General features: G+C 46.7%; 1 protein-coding gene across 1 annotated transcript; it reads left to right on the top strand.

Moving 5' to 3' along the window:
• Positions 1-269: 269 nt before the first annotated feature.
• pitpnc1b (phosphatidylinositol transfer protein cytoplasmic 1b) lies at positions 270-20,040 on the top strand. Its single transcript, XM_045699855.2, has 10 exons — positions 270-1,071; positions 4,714-4,862; positions 12,154-12,242; positions 12,490-12,497; positions 12,835-12,906; positions 14,805-14,897; positions 15,260-15,415; positions 15,640-15,703; positions 16,472-16,561; positions 17,910-20,040. Exons 1-10 carry the CDS (start codon positions 1,024-1,026, stop codon positions 18,056-18,058), a joined length of 918 nt encoding a protein of 305 aa, XP_045555811.1. The 5' UTR covers positions 270-1,023; the 3' UTR covers positions 18,059-20,040.
• The last annotated feature ends 513 nt before the right edge of the window (positions 20,041-20,553 follow it).

Here is a 20,553-nt window from a genome sequence, read left to right as displayed (position 1 = left end):
GTTGTTCCCTTCTCCCTTCCAGGGAAACAAACCCAGTACTCAAGGATGCACACAGGAAATAGATACAATTATGACTGCTCACATCTCTGTACTCATTGACTAAACATGGATTCAATGAAACTCAGTTTAAGGTCATGGTAATATATATAAAATGCTGGGGCTGTGCTTAATAGAAGCACTCATAGCTCTCTGCTAATATTTAATCCAACCCACCACTTGACTACTGCTCAGTGCTAGCCATTCATATCAGCTGAGAGCTGTCAAAACTTTGGCTGTGTGAGAGAGAGAGCAGAAACAGGTATGTAGGTAAAGTAAGGTGGGTGTGAGAAGATGTGGAGGGAGAGAAGAGAAGGCGGGAGTGAAGGAATTTGTGAGGAACTGAAAGCAGGGGAGGGCGGCGAAGGGGAGAGGGAGGAGTGCCGAGCAGAGAACAAGGTTACACGTGAGAGTAGTCCAGAGAACGAAAGTAAGAAAGAGAGACAGAGGAGAGAGAGAATAGCAGGACAGGTACGATAGTGTGGATTATGGAGTTGAGAAGGTTTCAATCTTACTTCACAAGTTAATTACCTGTTGCTCACTGGAGGAGAAGAAAGAACAAAGAAAAGTGGAGAACAAAGAAAGAGTAAACAATAAGGGCAACGGAGAAAGAGAGAGAGAGGCAGAGGGGAAAACCAGGGGTAGAGAGAGGAAAGGAGATAGGGAAAGGGGGAACCAGGGGTAGAGAGAAAGGGAAGGACAACAGTTGAATGTTGACCGAGGGAGTGAGGATATTAATTGGGAGATAAGCAAAAAGGAGAGGGGAGGAAAAAAGAGAAAGTGTAGAAAAACGAATAGATACACATTGACAGAGTGGACTGGACTTCAATGAAGCACTGACATCAGCAAAATAAAGGGTGAGAGAGAAAGGAGGTCACTGCAGTCCGAAGTAGGTGCTGTGCACTGTAATTCCTTAAGCACGCTTACTATGCAACAGGAGAGTTAGGACAAGCAAAGACAGACAGACGTTCACTACACGATTGAACCATGTTGATGAAGGAGTATAGAATATGCATGCCACTAACTGTGGAAGAGGTAAGTGTGTGTAGACTGGATAAGTGTGTGTTTGTCTTTGAACATGTATGTGTGTGTCGGGGGTCTGTGTGTTCGTGGCTTGGGGGGGGTGTCTGTGTGCTTGTGTGATTGAATGTGTGTATACTGTAGACCACTGTTGTAAAAATAAGGTGACAGCTTTTAATGTGATCTTGAAAATGTTAAAGTTGCTAGAATACAGATGTAGAATCTTCATATGATCACCCTGTTGCAGGACAGCTTGTCGTTGATTTAAGGGTTTAATTTACGATAAATGTATCACCCATGACAAAAATGTCCCTTCATTGTAATCCATATAATAATTCAGATTTCCTGTTGCAGGATTATTTTCCTGCTGTAGCAAACTGGCTCAAATTAAGATCCTACATCTGTAACAACATTACGCACAGACATCCTGTAGTTGAGTAGTGTTGTTCATGTGGCTGGCACTCTGTATGGTTCTGCATGTACCTAACCTCAGCTGTTTCTCTCTCTCGCACTCTCTCTCTTTCGCTTTTATTTATTTATTTATTTTTTACCACACAAACAAGTTGGACTGGTTGAGGCTTACAAACTTCAACGAAGGCATTTGGCCTTGAGGTTAAAAACAAAGGACAGATTCCGCCAGGGAGTAAGAAGTGGTGGGTGGACGAGGGTTTAGGGGAAAGGTGCTCTAGAGTGCCTTCAAAGGGAAGGTCCTCATTCCCTCCAACCACCAGAACAAAGCATTTCTCCCTGTCATAGTGTTTAAGTCTGAGCTATCTGTCGGGAACAGTGTTATGTAGTTGGTGATTAATACAACATGCTGTGCCGGAAACTTCCATTGATACTTAACTCTAAAACCAACTTTGGTCAGTTGTTAGACCACTTCTGTGATCTGGAAATGTGACAAACTTTAGAGTGAACTTTAAGATTACTAATGTTTTAGTGTTTGTAGAAGCTTTAGCTAGAAGGATCACAGGGTTTTTATGGATCAAAATGGGGCTTAGGTGGTGGGCCTGGCCAATGGTGCGGTGGCCGACCTAAATTGTTTGAGGACTTCCTGTTGGCCGCCATTTTAAAAGTACATTTCCTGCAATTCTGCCATGAGGCTGAGAGAGAAATGTGCAGTTTTAAAGATAATTTTCTGCCATTCTAAACATGCTGCCATGGCTTATGCTATGTGAGTGACTCTCAAATTATAACAAAGTCAATGGAGGCCCCATGCCATGACAAAAACACTCCTGAATGTATAATTTTTGGAATTTTAAATTATCCCGGACTTTCTATCTTTTATTTTGGTGACTGTTGGTCCTCAAAGATGATCGTATAAAAATATATAGGTCCGTTATGTTTTCTACATACTTTATATTTGGTTTGAGTCTAAGTTTAAACTGACAACGTTTTTCCATCATTTATTATTTTATTTATTTTATTATTGTATTTTTTTACTGTTTGGACATGTGCAGCCCGAAAAAACACTTAGGAGACCTGCCCAAGACTTTTCTTTGCAGAAAAAACCCTGGATCAGTGTCTTGTGTGTATCTATCTGAAAATAGTCTCCGTAAAATCACACAGAACCCAACCCCACGGTGAGATCCATTCCACGTGTGGAACTCTGACTCTCATGGTCTGATGGGGAAGCGCGTTAAGATTCCTATGCAGCTTTAGTGGGATCAGCTTATAGTCCACATTCAAACCACTGTTTATGCAATGTCTGCACACACACACACTTCTAATTCTGAGGGGAGTGTAGCTGGTTGTACTAGTAGGTTGGCGGATTAAGACACAGGTACGTGTGTTTCATATTTAGTCAAAAGCTGGGGGACAAATTAAGACAGGTATGTGTGTGTTTTGTTTTTAGTCAAAGGGTGGGGCACATATTCACATAATATAGTTGCTGTCTCACTGCACTGTATGTTTCAGTCATCAGTACAACACATTAACCACAAAACTGTCACAGTGATCTGAAGTGAAAGAGAAACATAACGCTGTGTGGGTTTGTGTTGTTAGTCAAAGGGTGGGTGACACATTCACATAGAGAGTGGCCAGACCAGAGACATAGATATCCATTCACATAGAGAGTGGCCAGACCAGAGACATAGATATCCATTCACATAGTGAATGGCCAGAACAGAGACATAGATATCCATTCACATAGAGAGTGGCCAGACCAGAGACATAGATATCCATTCACATAGTGAATGGCCAGAACAGAGACATAGATATCCATTCACGTAGAGAATGGCCAGAACAGAGACATAGATATCCATTCACATAGTGAACGGCAAGAACAGAGACATAGATATTCATTCACGTAGAGAATGGCCAGAACAGAGACATAGATATCCATTCACGTAGAGAACGGCCAGAACAGAGACCTAGATATCCATTCACGTAGAGAATGGCCAGAACAGAGACATAGATATCCATTCACGTAGAGAACGGCCAGAACAGAGACATAGATATCCATTCACGTAGAGAACGGCCAGAACAGAGACCTAGATATCCATTCACGTAGAGAATGGCCAGAACAGAGACATAGATATCCATTCACGTAGAGAATGGCCAGAACAGAGACCTAGATATCCATTCACGTAGAGAATGGCCAGAACAGAGACATAGATATCCATTTACGTAGAGAATGGCCAGAACAGAGACATAGATATCCATTCACGTAGAGAATGGCCAGAACAGAGACATAGACATTCACGTAGAGAATGGCCCGAACAGAGACATAGATAGACATGCAGTGATCTTAACATCTCTATAGGACAGGACTAGGTAAACACTGTCAATGACTGGTTCTGGGTTTCCCAACCCAAGTCTTATCACTGCCTTAAGGACTTGGGCAAGTAACAGCTAGATACTACTGGTCTAAGGTCAGAGTTCAGGTGGGGTTCCATGCTTCAACAAACAAAGGAAAGGAGGGGTGCTCAACAACAATTACAAAAATATTTTAAATACATTTCTAAATCTACATTTTTTACATTTAACCTTTATTTAACTAGGCAAGTCAGTTAAGAACAAATTCTTATTTACAATGACGGCCTACCCCGGCAAAAGCCTGGACGACGCTGAGCCAATTGTGCGCCGCCCTATGGGACTCCCAATCATGGCCGGATGTACAGTAATGCAGCCTGAAACCAGGGACTGCAGTGTCGCCTCTTGCACTCAGATGCAGTGCCCTAGACCGCTGTGCCACTCGGGAGCCCAAGTAAAGGGCATACCAAGGAAAAACTTCGAAAATGACACATTTGAGGCAGAACATTTGAGGCAGCTCTCAACAAAAAAGTCAGAAATGTATTTATTTTAGCTTTAATCCATTCAGTATACAGGTGACTGACGTTTCCACACCAAGCTGATGGTCAGGGCACACACAGGAAGAAGTCAGCCTTTTCACTGATCTAAGGTTAGTTGTTCATTGATTTCCTAATGGATAAGGTTAGGGGTTTGGAGGAGGGTGAGCTGACCTATGTTCCCAAGAAAAGCTCACCGTGAGCAGTCCATAAAAGCGTCCGGTTTTATGATGAATTAACTGACTGCTATGTAAGTAAATATTTAATGTGTACGATCTACATTAATTGGAAGAAGGAAGAAGGATGTGGTATTAAGACAGGACTGTGAATTGACTCTCTCTCTCTCTCTCTCTCTCTTCCCTCCCAGTATAAGATAGGGCAGCTGTACATGATCAGTAAACACAGTAATGAGCAGAGCGGAGGAGGGGAGGGAGTGGAGGTGGTGAGGAACCAACCAGACACACATCCCCAACACGGCCTGGGACAGCTCACAGAGAAACGCATCTACCTCAATAGGTAACACACCCACATTAACACTGTACCTCAAATCAAACTTTGTCACATGCGCCGAATACAACAGGTGTAGACCTTACAGTGAAATGCTTACTTCCAAACCCTTAACCAACAGTGCAGTTCAACAAAGAGTTAAGAAAATATTTAATATAAACTTCAGTAAAAAATTATAAAAAGTAACACAATAAAATAACAATAACGAGGCTATATACAAGGGGTACCGGTACCGAGTGAGTGTGCGGGGGTACAGGTTAGAGGTCATTTTGTACATGTAGGTAGGGGTGAAGTGACTATTCATAGATGATAAACAGCATGTAGCAGCAGTGTACAAAACAAATGGAGGGGGAGGTGTGTCAATGTAAATGGTCTGGTGGCCATTTGATAAATTCTTCAGCAGTCTTATGGCTTGGGGGTAGAAGCTGTTAAGGAGCCTTTTGGTCCTAGACTTGGCGCTCCGGTACCGCTTGCCGTGCGGTAGCAGAGAAAACAGTCTATGACTTGAGTGACTGGAGTCTCTGACAATTTTTTTGGCCTTTCCTCTGACACCGCCTATTATATATGTCCTGGGTGGCAGGAGGCTTTGGCCCCAGTGATATACTGGGCAGTACGCATTACCCTCTGTAGCGCCTTACGGTCAGATACCGAGAAGTTGCCATACCAGGCGGTGATGCAACCGGTCAGGATGCTCTCGATGGTGCAGCTGTACCTCACATATACACACACACTGTACCTCACACACTCCTAGCACTGCTCAACCAAGAAATGATACCAGTACGCGCGCGCGCACACACACACACACACACACACACACACACACTTCTACTATCCCACACCCCCCCCCTATAGCCTAGCCCTAGATCATACCGCACACATACATCTACCATCCCACACCCCCCTATGGCCAAGCCCTAGATCATACCGCACACATACATCTACTATCCCACACCCCCCTATGGCCTAGCCCTAGATCATACCGCACACATACATCTACCATCCCACACCCCCCTATGGCCAAGCCCTAGATCATACCGCACACATACATCTACTATCCCACACCCCCCTATGGCCTAGCCCTAGATCATACCGCACACATACATCTACCATCCCACACCCCCCTATGGCCAAGCCCTAGATCATACCGCACACATACATCTACTATCCCACCCCCCCCTATGGCCTAGCCCTAGATCATACCGCACACATACATCTACTATCCCACACCCCCCTATGGCCTAGAACTAGATCATACCGCACACATACATCTACTATCCCACACCCCCCTATGGCCTAGCCCTAGATCATACCGCACACATACATCTACTATCCCACACCCCCCCTATGGCCTAGAACTAGATCATACCGCACACATACATCTACTATCCCACACCCCCCTATGGCCTAGCCCTAGATCATACCGCACACATACATCTACTATCCCACACCCCCTATGGCCTAGCCCTAGATCATACCGCACACATACATCTACTATCCCACACCCCCCCTATGGCCTAGAACTAGATCATACCGCACACATACATCTACTATCCCACACCCCCCCTATGGCCTAGAACTAGATCATACCGCACACATACATCTACTATCCCACACCCCCCTATGGCCTAGCCCTAGATCATACCGCACACATACATCTACTATCCCACACCCCCCTATGGCCTAGCCCTAGATCATACCGCACACATACATCTACCATCCCACACCCCCCTATGGCCTAGCCCTAGATCATATCGCACACATACATCTACTATCCCACACCCCTCCTATGGCCTAGCCCTAGATCATACCGCACATATACATCTACTATCCCACACCCCCCCTATGGCCTAGCCCTAGATCATACCGCACACATACATCTACTATCCCACACCCCTCCTATGGCCTAGCCCTAGATCATACCGCACATATACATCTACTATCCCACACCCCCCCTATGGCCTAGCCCTAGATCATACCGCACACATACATCTACTATCCCACACCCCCTATGGCCTAGCCCTAGATCATACCGCACACATACATCTACTATCCCACACCCCCCTATGGCCTAGCCCTAGATCATACCGTACACATACATCTACTATCCCACACCCCCCTATGGCCTAGCCCTAGATCATACCGCACACATACATCTACTATCCCACACCCCCCTATGGCCTAGCCCTAGATCATACCGCACACATACATCTACTATCCCACACCCCCCTATGGCCTAGCCCTAGATCATATCGCACACATACATCTACTATCCCACACCCCCCTATGGCCTAGCCCTAGATCATACCGCACACATACATCTACTATCCCACACCCCCCCTATGGCCTAGAACTAGATCATACCGCACACATACATCTACTATCCCACACCCCCCTATGGCCTAGCCCTAGATCATACCGCACACATACATCTACTATCCCACACCCCCCTATGGCCTAGCCCTAGATCATACCGCACACATACATCTACTATCCCACACCCCCCTATGGCCTAGCCCTAGATCATACCGCACACATACATCTACTATCCCACACCCCCTATGGCCTAGAACTAGATCATACCGCACACATACATCTACTATCCCACCCCCCCCCCCTATGGCCTAGCCCTAGATCATACCGCACACATACATCTACTATCCCACACCCCCCTATGGCCTAGAACTAGATCATACCGCACACATACATCTACTATCCCACACCCCCCCTATGGCCTAGCCCTAGATCATACCGCACACATACATCTACTATCCCACACCCCCCTATGGCCTAGAACTAGATCATACCGCACACATACATCTACTATCCCACACCCCCTATGGCCTAGCCCTAGATCATACCGCACACATACATCTACTATCCCACACCCCCCCTATGGCCAAGCCCTAGATCATATCGCACACATACATCTACTATCCCACACCCCCCTATGGCCTAGCCCTAGATCATACCGCACACATACATCTACTATCCCACACCCCCCTATGGCCTAGCCCTAGATCATACCGCACACATACATCTACTATCCCACACCCCCCTATGGCCTAGCCCTAGATCATATCGCACACATACATCTACTATCCCACACCCCCCTATGGCCTAGCCCTAGATCATACCGCACACATACATCTACTATCCCACACCCCCCCTATGGCCTAGAACTAGATCATACCGCACACATACATCTACTATCCCACACCCCCCTATGGCCTAGCCCTAGATCATACCGCACACATACATCTACTATCCCACACCCCCCTATGGCCTAGCCCTAGATCATACCGCACACATACATCTACTATCCCACACCCCCTATGGCCTAGAACTAGATCATACCGCACACATACATCTACTATCCCACCCCCCCCCCCTATGGCCTAGCCCTAGATCATACCGCACACATACATCTACTATCCCACACCCCCCTATGGCCTAGAACTAGATCATACCGCACACATACATCTACTATCCCACACCCCCCCTATGGCCTAGCCCTAGATCATACCGCACACATACATCTACTATCCCACACCCCCCCTATGGCCAAGCCCTAGATCATATCGCACACATACATCTACTATCCCACACCCCCCTATGGCCTAGCCCTAGATCATACCGCACACATACATCTACTATCCCACACCCCCCTATGGCCTAGCCCTAGATCATACCGCACACATACATCTACTATCCCACACCCCCTATGGCCTAGCCCTAGATCATATCGCACACATACATCTACTATCCCACACCCCCCTATGGCCTAGCCCTAGATCATACCGCACACATACATCTACTATCCCACACCCCCCCTATGGCCTAGCCCTAGATCATACCGCACACATACATCTACTATCCCACACCCCCCTATGGCCTAGAACTAGATCATACCGCACACATACATCTACTATCCCACACCCCCCCATGGCCTAGCCCTAGATCATACCGCACACATACATCTACTATCCCACACCCCCCCTATGGCCTAGCCCTAGATCATACCGCACACATACATCTACTATCCCACACCCCCCTATGGCCTAGCCCTAGATCATACCGCACACATACATCTACTATCCCACACCCCCTATGGCCTAGAACTAGATCATACCGCACATATACATCTACTATCCCACACCCCCCCTATGGCCTAGCCCTAGATCATACCGCACACATACATCTACTATCCCACACCCCCTATGGCCTAGCCCTAGATCATACCGCACACATACATCTACTATCCCACACCCCCCTATGGCCTAGCCCTAGATCATACCGCACACATACATCTACCATCCCACACCCCCCTATGGCCAAGCCCTAGATCATACCGCACACATACATCTACTATCCCACACCCCCCTATGGCCTAGCCCTAGATCATACCGCACACATACATCTACTATCCCACACCCCCCCTATGGCCTAGAACTAGATCATACCGCACACATACATCTACTATCCCACACCCCCTATGGCCTAGCCCTAGATCATATCGCACACATACATCTACTATCCCACACCCCCCCTATGGCCTAGAACTAGATCATACCGCACACATACATCTACTATCCCACACCCCCCTATGGCCTAGAACTAGATCATACCGCACACATACATCTACTATCCCACACCCCCTATGGCCTAGCCCTAGATCATACCGCACACATAAATCTACTATCCCACACCCCCTATGGCCTAGAACTAGATCATACCGCACACATAAATCTACTATCCCACACCCCCTATGGCCTAGAACTAGATCATACCGCACACATACATCTACTATCCCACACCCCCCTATGGCCTAGCCCTAGATCATACCGTACACATACATCTACTATCCCACACCCCCTATGGCCTAGCCCTAGATCATACCGCACACATACATCTACTATCCCACACCCCCCTATGGCCTAGCCCTAGATCATATCGCACACATACATCTACCATCCCACACCCCCCTATGGCCTAGAACTAGATCATACCGCACACATACATCTACTATCCCACACCCCCCTATGGCCTAGCCGTAGATCATACCGCACACATACATCTACTATCCCACACCCCCTATGGCCTAGAACTAGATCATACCGCACACATACATCTACTATCCCACACCCCCCTATGGCCTAGAACTAGATCATACCGCACACATACATCTACTATCCCACACCCCCCTATGGCCTAGCCCTAGATCATACCGCACACATACATCTACCATCCCACACCCCCCTATGGCCTAGCCCTAGATCATACCGCACACATACATCTACTATCCCACACCCCCCTATGGCCTAGCCCTAGATCATACCGCACACATACATCTACCATCCCACACCCCCCTATGGCCTAGAACTAGATCATACCGCACACATACATCTACTATCCCACACCCCCCCTATGGCCTAGAACTAGATCATACCGTACACATACATCTACTATCCCACCCCCCTATGGCCTAGCCCTAGATCATACCGCACACATACATCTACTATCCCACACCCCCCCCTATGGCCTAGAACTAGATCATACCGCACACATGCATCTACTATCCCACACCCCCCTATGGCCTAGAACTAGATCATACCGCACACATACATCTACTATCCCACACCCCCCTATGGCCTAGAACTAGATCATACCGTACACATACATCTACTATCCCACACCCCCTATGGCCTAGAACTAGATCATACCGCACACATACATCTACTATCCCACACCCCCCTATGGCCTAGAACTAGATCATATCGCACACATACATCTACTATCCCACACCCCCCCCCCCCCCTATGGCCTAGAACTAGATCATACCGCACACATACATCTACTATCCCACACCCCCCCTATGGCCTAGAACTAGATCATACCGCACACATACATCTACTATCCCACACCCCCCTATGGCCTAGCCCTAGATCATACCGCACACATACATCTACTATCCCACACCCCCCTATGGCCTAGCCCTAGATCATACCGTACACATACATCTACTATCCCACACCCCCCTATGGCCTAGAACTAGATCATACCGCACACATACATCTACTATCCCACACCCCCCCTATGGCCTAGAACTAGATCATATCGCACACATACATCTACTATCCCACACCCCCCTATGGCCTAGCCCTAGATCATACCGCACACATACATCTACTATCCCACACCCCCCCTATGGCCTAGAACTAGATCATACCGCACACATACATCTACTATCCCACACCCCCCCTATGGCCTAGAACTAGATCATACCGCACACATACATCTACTATCCCCCCCCCCCTATGGCCTAGCCCTAGATCATACCGCACACATACATCTACTATCCCCCCCCCCCTATGGCCTAGAACTAGATCATACCGCACACATACATCTACTATCCCACACCCCCCCTATGGCCTAGAACTAGATCATACCGCACACATACATCTACCATCCCACACCCCCCTATGGCCAAGCCCTAGATCATACCGCACACATACATCTACTATCCCACACCCCCCTATGGCCTAGAACTAGATCATACCGCACACATACATCTACTATCCCACACCCCCCTATGGCCTAGCCCTAGATCATACCGCACACATACATCTACTATCCCACACCCCCCTATGGCCTAGAACTAGATCATACCGCACACATACATCTACTATCCCACACCCCCCTATGGCCTAGCCCTAGATCATACCGCACACATACATCTACTATCCCACACCCCCCTATGGCCTAGCCCTAGATCATACCGCACACATACATCTACTATCCCACACCCCCCTATGGCCTAGAACTAGATCATACCGCACACATACATCTACTATCCCACACCCCCCTATGGCCTAGCCCTAGATCATATCGCACACATACATCTACCATCCCACACCCCCCCCCCCCCTCCCTATGGCCTAGAACTAGATCATACCGCACACATACATCTACTATCCCACACCCCCCCTATGGCCTAGCCCTAGATCATACCGCACACATACATCTACTATCCCACACCCCCCCTATGGCCTAGAACTAGATCATACCGCACACATACATCTACCATCCCACACCCCCCTATGGCCTAGCCCTAGATCATATCGCACACATACATCTACTATCCCACACCCCCTATGGCCTAGCCCTAGATCATACCGCACACATACATCTACTATCCCACACCCCCCCTATGGCCTAGAACTAGATCATACCGCACACATACATCTACTTCAGCGACGATAACAGTACATTCCTCCCCTCTGTCTGTTTCTCTCTCTGACAGTAAACTGCCATCCTGGGTGAGTGTGTTTGTCCCCAGGGTCTTCTATGTGACAGAGAAGGCCTGGAACTTCTACCCTTACACCATCACAGGTCTGACAACACTATTCTATCCACCACAAACACAGCCGTTTCACCTGCTACCAACCTGTTCTTCCTATAGGGTCAACATAGGAAGTGACTGTTTCCTTGTCTGCACTTAGATTAAAACACAATCTGCTTATCTAGACCCGATTTACTTTAAAAATCTTTCGTTCCACATGTTTTGAAATGTGTGTGTGGTGTGTCACTAATGATGTTCCTCTCTATCCGTATGGAACTTCTGTGGTGTGTGCTACAGAGTACTCAGTAAGTATTCACACATAATTTGCATGAGGCATGCAGTAGAGCTCATCCCTCTCCAAATGTCTGTGTACATAACCTCATCTGTCTACTCCTCTCTCTGCCCTCCTTCCCTCTCTCTGCCCTCCTTCCTTCTCTCCCCCTCCTTCCTTCTCTCCCCCTCCTTCCTTCTCTCCCCTCCTTCCTCCTCTCCCCCTCCTTCCCTCCCTCCCTCTCTCCCCCTCCTTCCTTTTCTCTCTCTCTCTCTCTCTCCCTCCCTCCCTCCCTCCCTCCTTCTCTCCCCCTCCTTCCTTCTCTCTCTCTTTCCTTCTCTCCATTCACATCCATCCGTCATCTACTGTAGGTCTCCTTCCTTCCCAAGTTCAGCATCCGTATTGAGACCAGGTTTGAGAACAACAATGGTGACAACAATAATGTGAGTATGACTGAAGGAGAAAGAGAAGGGTGGGTGAGAGACTGAAAGAAGGGTGGGTGAGAGACTGAAAGAAGGGTGGGAGAGGGACTGAAGGAAGGGTGGGAGAGGGACTGAAGGAAGGGTGGGAGGGTGAGAGACTGAAAGAAGGGAGGGAGAGAGAGAAGGGGGGGGTGAGAGACTGAAGGAAAGGTGGGAGAGGGAGGGAGAGAAGGGGGGGTGAGAGAGAAGGGGGCGTGAGAGACTGAAGGAAGGGTGGGAGGGAGGGAGAGACATTTTAATCTTCTCTGCAGTGTAAGGAGAATGCTCATCAAATTGATGTGGCCATTATAAGGAAAACAAGCAAAGCCCAGAATGCAATAGCGGCAGATCTATTAGCCATCCACTGTGTTTGTATGAGAGGGAGAAAGAAGAGTACATGCTTGTATTACAGGCTTATTTCACCACCTTTTCTGGCCTTGACACGGAATTCCGACACACAAACACAATTCTGAGCTGGTTTGTCCCTACAGCGTGCCCCTGTCATTTTGGGATAGAAACCTGGGAACAAGACTGAACTCATCTGGCTGTTGGTTGTTAGTGTGTTTATCCAGAAATGTGGCAAAGCTTGTTTCAACCTTCTCCCAGCTACAGGTTACATGTGTTCATTTTAGCAGAAACACACAGACACACACACATTAATGCACACATGCTCCCACACACACACACCACACCGATACATACACCTCTATTACAACACACAACAACATAGAAGACATCTAAAGAGCCCAAAAGCACAACCAAACAGAGGAATATCAGCAGGTTTAAAGGATGAGGTAAAACAATGCTTTTGACATGGAAAAATGGGAACTATGACAAGTGTCAACAGTCAGACAGATGGACAATAGATACCTTATACGAGAGAACAGGTTCTTAAACACAAGATACACGGCATAATAGGATCTGAAACACAGCTGATTATCTGGCTGTGGGTTTGTCTCCCTGCTCTTCTCTTTGTTAAATACCAGCAGAGGAATGAACATCTCCAAAGACAAGGGGACAGAACAGAAAGAACTGTGACTTTTCTCTCTCTTTCTTTGATAAGTGTCTCGTTCTCTCTCTCCTCTTTCACTCCCGCTAGTACATCCTCGCCTGCTCCCTCTCTGCTTGTCTCTCTTTCTCTGTGATTTAGTGTGCTCCCTCTCTTGATCTCCCTTACCCCTTCTCTCTCCCTCTCTCTCTGTCTCTGTCTCTGTCTCTGTCTGTGTGTAGTGTTTTGCTGTAGTGTAATGATTTGCTCAAAGCCCGAGGGTGGAGTATTATGATGGGTGACACGTTGTGTGACCTCACTATTACGTCTATTTCCTCATCTACTAGTCCCTGGCTCCAGTGTGTGTGTGTCAGTCTATTTCCTCATCTACTAGTCCCTGGCTCCAGTGTGTGTGTGTGTGTGTGTGTGTGTGTGTGTGTGTGTGTGTGTGTGTGTGTGTGTGTGTGTGTGTGTGTGTGTGTGTGTGTGTGTGTGTGTGTGTGTGTGTGTGTGTGTGTGTGTGTGTGTGTGTGTGTGTGTGTGTGTGTGTGTGTGTGTGTGTGCAGTCTATTTCCTCATCTACTAGTCCCTGGCTCCAGTGTGTGTGTGTGTGTGTCAGTCTATTTCCTCATCTACTAGTCCCTGGCTCCAGTGTGTGTGTGTCAGTCTATTTCCTCATCTACTAGTCCCTGGCTCCAGTGTGTGTGTGTCAGTCTATTTCCTCATCTACTAGTCCCTGGCTCCAGTGTGTGTGTGTCAGTCTATTTCCTCATCTACTAGTCCCTGGCTCCAGTGTGTGTGTGTCAGTCTATTTCCTCATCTACTAGTCCCTGGCTCCAGTGTGTGTGTGTCAGTCTATTTCTGGGTGACCTCCCCCTCTGCTCGGTTGCAGGTATTTGGAGACAGGCCCACCCCTGCAGAGAGCGTGAGCCACCTGGATATCCTCATTGACCCCATCCCTGACAAACACTACAAGGAGACAGAGGTACTAGCGTGTACACACACATTTCCTCCTCCTGACTTCCGCAGTTCCAGTAACTTCAGAAACAAAGGTCAATCAGCAAGACACATAGCTGAAAACACACACACTCACTATCTCACGCAGAGCAGAGGAAGATGTACTGTAGATAAATACAAACATAAATACAGACACTTGTACAATCTATGCATCTTGGGCCCCAGATGCCTATCATCTTGAATCATTCATAGATTATATGTGAGGTATTCAGCAACAGCCTGCTCACACAGGCCTGCACACACGCACACTCCCACACACTCGCCCTCCCCCCTACACACCGGCCAGCGATTTAGCTCAGTCAGCAGGTAATGTGCACTTTGTCTCTGTAGGACCTGAGTCGCTGGGTGTCTGAGAAGACGGGCCGAGGCCCCCTGGTGGAAGGGTGGCGTAAGGACAGCACCCCCATCATGTGCTCCTATAAGAGGGTGCAGTGCAGTTTCGAAGTCTACGGCTTCCAGGGCAAGACTGAGGACTTCATACACAGGGTGAGAGGAAACTACATTTACCATCATGCATCAGATGAGAACCTGATAAAGACCTAAGGGTCAAAATGTTGTTTAAGGAAACACATTTGACAGCATAGATTGCGTGTGGGGAATCTTTTCTTTTTGCTCAACATATACACTGATCTCCAGCAGCACCTGCTGAAAGCCTTTGGATGTGTTTCTTTGATGTAAGAAATGTATTTTCTCTGTGTATGATCTGGCAGAACATCCAGGACATCCTACTGGTGGGACACAGACAGGCTGTGGCCTGGACAGACGAATGGCATGGTCAGTAGAGGACATGGTTATAATGCCTTATAACATATAGAGCATGATTATAATAGGACATGGTTGTAATGCATTATATTATAGAACATGGTTGTAATGCAATACATTATAGAACATGTTATAATGCATCATAAAGTATAGGACATGATTATAATAGGGCATGGTTATAATGCTTCATAACATATAAAACATGTTTATAATAGGGCATGGTTATAATGCTTTATAACATATAGAACATGATTATAATAGGACCATGGTTATAATGCTTTATCATATAGGACAAGATTATAATAGGACATGGTTATAAGGCATTATAACATATAGGACATTATTATAATAGGACATGTTTTAATGCTCTATAACATATAGAACATGTTTATAATGGTCTATAACATATAGGACGATGATGATGATGATAATAATAGGACATGTTATAATGCTTTATATTATAGAACATGGTTATAATGCTTTATAGCATATAGGACATTATTATAATAGAACATTGTTTTAATGCTCTATAACATATATGATAATAATAGGACATGGTTATAATGCATTATACTACGTCGTAATTAATGCTTTTCAATGTGCTGTTCACTGTTGCTGTATGTTTTTGTTTGGACATGCTTTAAATGCATTGATGTACATGTTACATGGTTATAATGCATTATGATACACATGTCACATGGTTATAATGCATTATGATACACACGTTACATACATTATTATATTTATTATAATCTCATCCGACTGTGCTTTTCCCTACAGGGATGAGTTTGGAGGATGTGAGAGAGTATGAGCGACAGATACAGGAACAGACCAACAGCAAACTCAAATCAACCCAGAACAACAACACAGGTAATTATTAGAGCTGGGATGATAAACGGAAAATGATCGACACCGATTACTTATCCAAGGCATTTTGCTGATATCATTCATTATGATAAGTACTCTAGAGAAATGTTAAGTTTGAAATTAAATGCGTTAGCAAATATGGGTGATTGTTAATTGGATAATTGATGGCTTCCACCACAACTAGTATTTTAAAGGATAAAAACTGCAGTTCACATTAATGTTAGAAACTTGTCGTTCTATTTATCATTATATCTATACAGGCAATTTATCGCTATATGGATTTTTGTTCGTATCACCCAGCTGTAGTAACTAATGGTCTACTACTGTACTATTCTATATCATATTTTAATAGAGGAGAGGGAGGAGTAAAAGAGGGGGGGTGTGGGGGAAGAGAGAGAAGGTAAAGTGGAGAAAAAGGACAGAGTGATAGAAGGAAGAATGGGTGGATGGAAGAGGGGGAGAAGAGTAAGGGAAGAGGAGAGAGCATAGGGGAACATTGAGAAAGTGGGTGAGAAGGGGAGGGAGAAAGTGCAAGGATGGGTGAAAAGTGAGAGAGGGGGAGGGGGAAGAGCGTGGAGAGAAAGACAGAAAGATCATTGAGAGTGAGAACCAGAGGTAAGAGAGCAAAGAAGCAAAATAGGAAAGGAAGCTCAGTGAGAGCAGAGGAGAGGGAACCCAACAGGGAGAAACATTGCCTGTGTTCTGGCTCAACCCATCAGTTTCTGGGACCAATCAGAACTGTTAGAATATGTTTGTGTTCTAGAAATCGTTGGGTAGGTACTCAGATCCAGACTCATTGCAGAGAAGAAACTAATGTCCGTGGGTAGGGCATATCATTTGGCTGGAACAAGGAGTTTGGGTAGCTATTGCAGCACTTACTGCAAATGTCAGCCCTAGTGTGTGTGTGTGTGTGTGTGTGTGTGTGTGTGTGTGTGTGTGTGGGGTCACTCTGCCCCCTGCTGGTGAGTCATGAGAAGTTTGGCCGGCTGCTGCTGCTGAACGATATCAAGGGCAGCCACAGTATGGCCCGTAGAATGTTTGTGTGGTATGCGAGACAGGGGGCTGAAATGGATTTGCAGTCATTGCTCACTCTCTCTCTGCTGCAGCTCGCTGCGCTGTCCTGACCACCTACAGGCCAGAACATGCTACTGCAGGCGCCTAGCAGATTTTACACTAAAACATTTCATGCCATTCATCTTTTCGAAAACAAAAAGTGTATTTGAATTTTTATTAGGGGTGTGTGAACAGTGAAGGGATGTGTATTTGAATAATTTAACCCCTCAACCCCCCCCCCCCCCCCTTCCCCCTTCGTTCCCTTCATCCCCCCTGCCTCTCTCTTTCTCATCTGCAGCAACCCCTCGTCCGGCATACTCGCGCTCTATGTCCGTCACAGATGAGCGCTCTCTGAAGAAGATGGGAGTGAAGACTATGGCCATGTCAGACCCCTCCACCTCCACAATGCCTCATAGCACTGTCCGCCTTAACTCCACCCCCGAGTAACACACACACGTTCATACGTTCCTGCCTGCTTAAACCCCTCCATGACAGTAACTACACTGCATCAGTTCCTGCCTGCTTAAACCCCTCCATGACAGTAACTACACTGCATCAGTTGCTGCCTGCTTAAACCCCTCCATGACAGTAACTACACTGCATCAGTTCCTGCCTGCTTAAACCCCTCCATGACAGTAACTACACTGCATCAGTTCCTGCCTGCTTAAACCCCTCCATGACAGTAACTACACTGCATCAGTTGCTGCCTGCTTAAACCCCTCCATGACAGTAACTACACTGCATCAGTTCCTGCCTGCTTAAACCCCTCCATGACAGTAACTACACTGCATCAGTTCCTGCCTGCTTAAACCCCTCCATGACAGTAACTACACTGCAGCAGTTCCTTTTTTTTACGGCCGTCCACCACAAACACATTTAACCAATAACGCTACACTGTCCACAGAAGCAGCACTTAGAGCACTCAGGTCCTACCCTTTTCTCCAGCTGTAACTATATAACCCTAACCCCTGTCCTACCCCTTTCTCCAGCTGTAACTATATAACCCTAACCCCTGTCCTACCCCTTTCTCCAGCTGTAACTATATAACCCTAACCCCTGTCCTACCCCTTTCTCCAGCTGTAACTATATAACCCTAACCCCTGTCCTACCCCTTTCTCCAGCTGTAACTATATAACCCTAACCCCCTGTCCTACCCCTTTCTCCAGCTGTAACTATATAACCCTAACCCCTGTCCTACCCCTTTCTCCAGCTGTAACTATATAACCCAACCCCCTGTCCTACCCCTTTCTCCAGCTGTAACTATATAACCCTAACCCCTGTCCTACCCCTTTCTCCAGCTGTAACTATATAACCCTAACCCCCTGTCCTACCCTTTTCTCCAGCTGTAACTATATAACCCTAACCCCTGTCCTACCCCTTTCTCCAGCTGTAACTATATAACCCTAACCCCTGTCCTACCCCTTTCTCCAGCTGTAACTATATAACCCAACCCCCTGTCCTACCCCTTTCTCCAGCTGTAACTATATAACCCTAACCCCTGTCCTACCCCTTTCTCCAGCAGTAACTATATAACCCTAACCCCTGTCCTACCCCTTTCTCCAGCTGTAACTATATAACCCAACCCCCTGTCCTACCCCTTTCTCCAGCTGTAACTATATAACCCAACCCCCTGTCCTACCCCTTTCTCTAGCTGTAACTATATAACCCTAACCCCTGTCCTACCCCTTTCTCCAGCTGTAACTATATAACCCTAACCCCCTGTCCTACCCCTTTCTCCAGCTGTAACTATATAACCCTAACCCCTGTCCTACCCCTTTCTCCAGCTGTAACTATATAACCCTAACCCCTGTCCTACCCCTTTCTCCAGCAGTAACTGAATAACTCAACTCCCTGTCCTTGAGTTTGCATCCCAATATTACACTTTATATACATCAAAGTAGACTGAAATATTACAAAACTGTTTGACATAGAAACACCGAATTTTCGGCAGGTTAAATATTTGTTTGAAATGATTAATAACATTCCACCCATGAGACCTCTAGGTAATTTGACTGCAGGAAAGGGCTACTAGAGTGGATATAATGGTAGGGGAGTGCTGTGGATCCACAGAGCCCATCCCATTGGTCAGACTGGGGTTATTGATCCGGTGTATCGAGGCGCTGTATTGGCTGCTTGATCGTTCTGCTCCATGCTGCAAATGGCTGAAGCAGGGCTAACCTTCACTGATGAGTCAATGGGATGGCTGTTTTAAACATGATTAACTTCTGATCTATGGTACTGGCTGCAACATGACCTCTGTACAGGCTGTGGAATAATCTAACATAGAGGATGAATATAATTTATAACTAGGTTTATATTGACACATTATACATATACTGTATATTTGGCTGTTTAGTCTATTGTAATGGAAGTCCATTGTCAGGTATGTACCTCCTTGTATGAATGAATAAAACCCTTTATCTCCTGTATGTCTTGGTAAGATCATTAGTCATGATTAAGTGACTGCAGGAGATAAGTGAAACAATAGAGTAACAGACCTTATTATTCTAGACCATGTTTACCTTGTTACCCTGCTAGTGAGAGAGTAATAGTTCATAACTAGTTGACAGGGAATGGGATGTAGGGCTTACTCAGTACGCTGCGTAGGGCTTACTCAGTACACTCCATAGGGCTTACTCAGTACACTGCGCAGGGCTTACTCAGTACACTGCATAGGGCTTACTCAGTACGCTGCGCAGGGCTTACTCAGTACGCTGCGCAGGGCTTACTCAGTACGCTGCGCAGGGCTTACTCAGTACGCTGCGCAGGGCTTACTCAGTACGCTGCGCAGGGCTTACTCAGTACGCTGCGCAGGGCTTACTCAGTACGCTGCGCAGGGCTTACTCAGTACGCTGCGCAGGGCTTACTCAGTACGCTGCGCAGGGCTTACTCAGTACGCTGCGCAGGGCTTACTCAGTACGCTGCGCAGGGCTTACTCAGTA

Source organism: Salmo salar, chromosome 02 (genome assembly GCF_965601325.2).
Source record: "Salmo salar chromosome 02, fSalSal1, whole genome shotgun sequence".
NCBI lineage: Eukaryota > Metazoa > Chordata > Actinopteri > Salmoniformes > Salmonidae > Salmo > Salmo salar.
The sequence above is the reverse complement of the archived record's forward strand: the minus strand, read 5'-3'. Positions and strand labels throughout refer to the sequence as shown.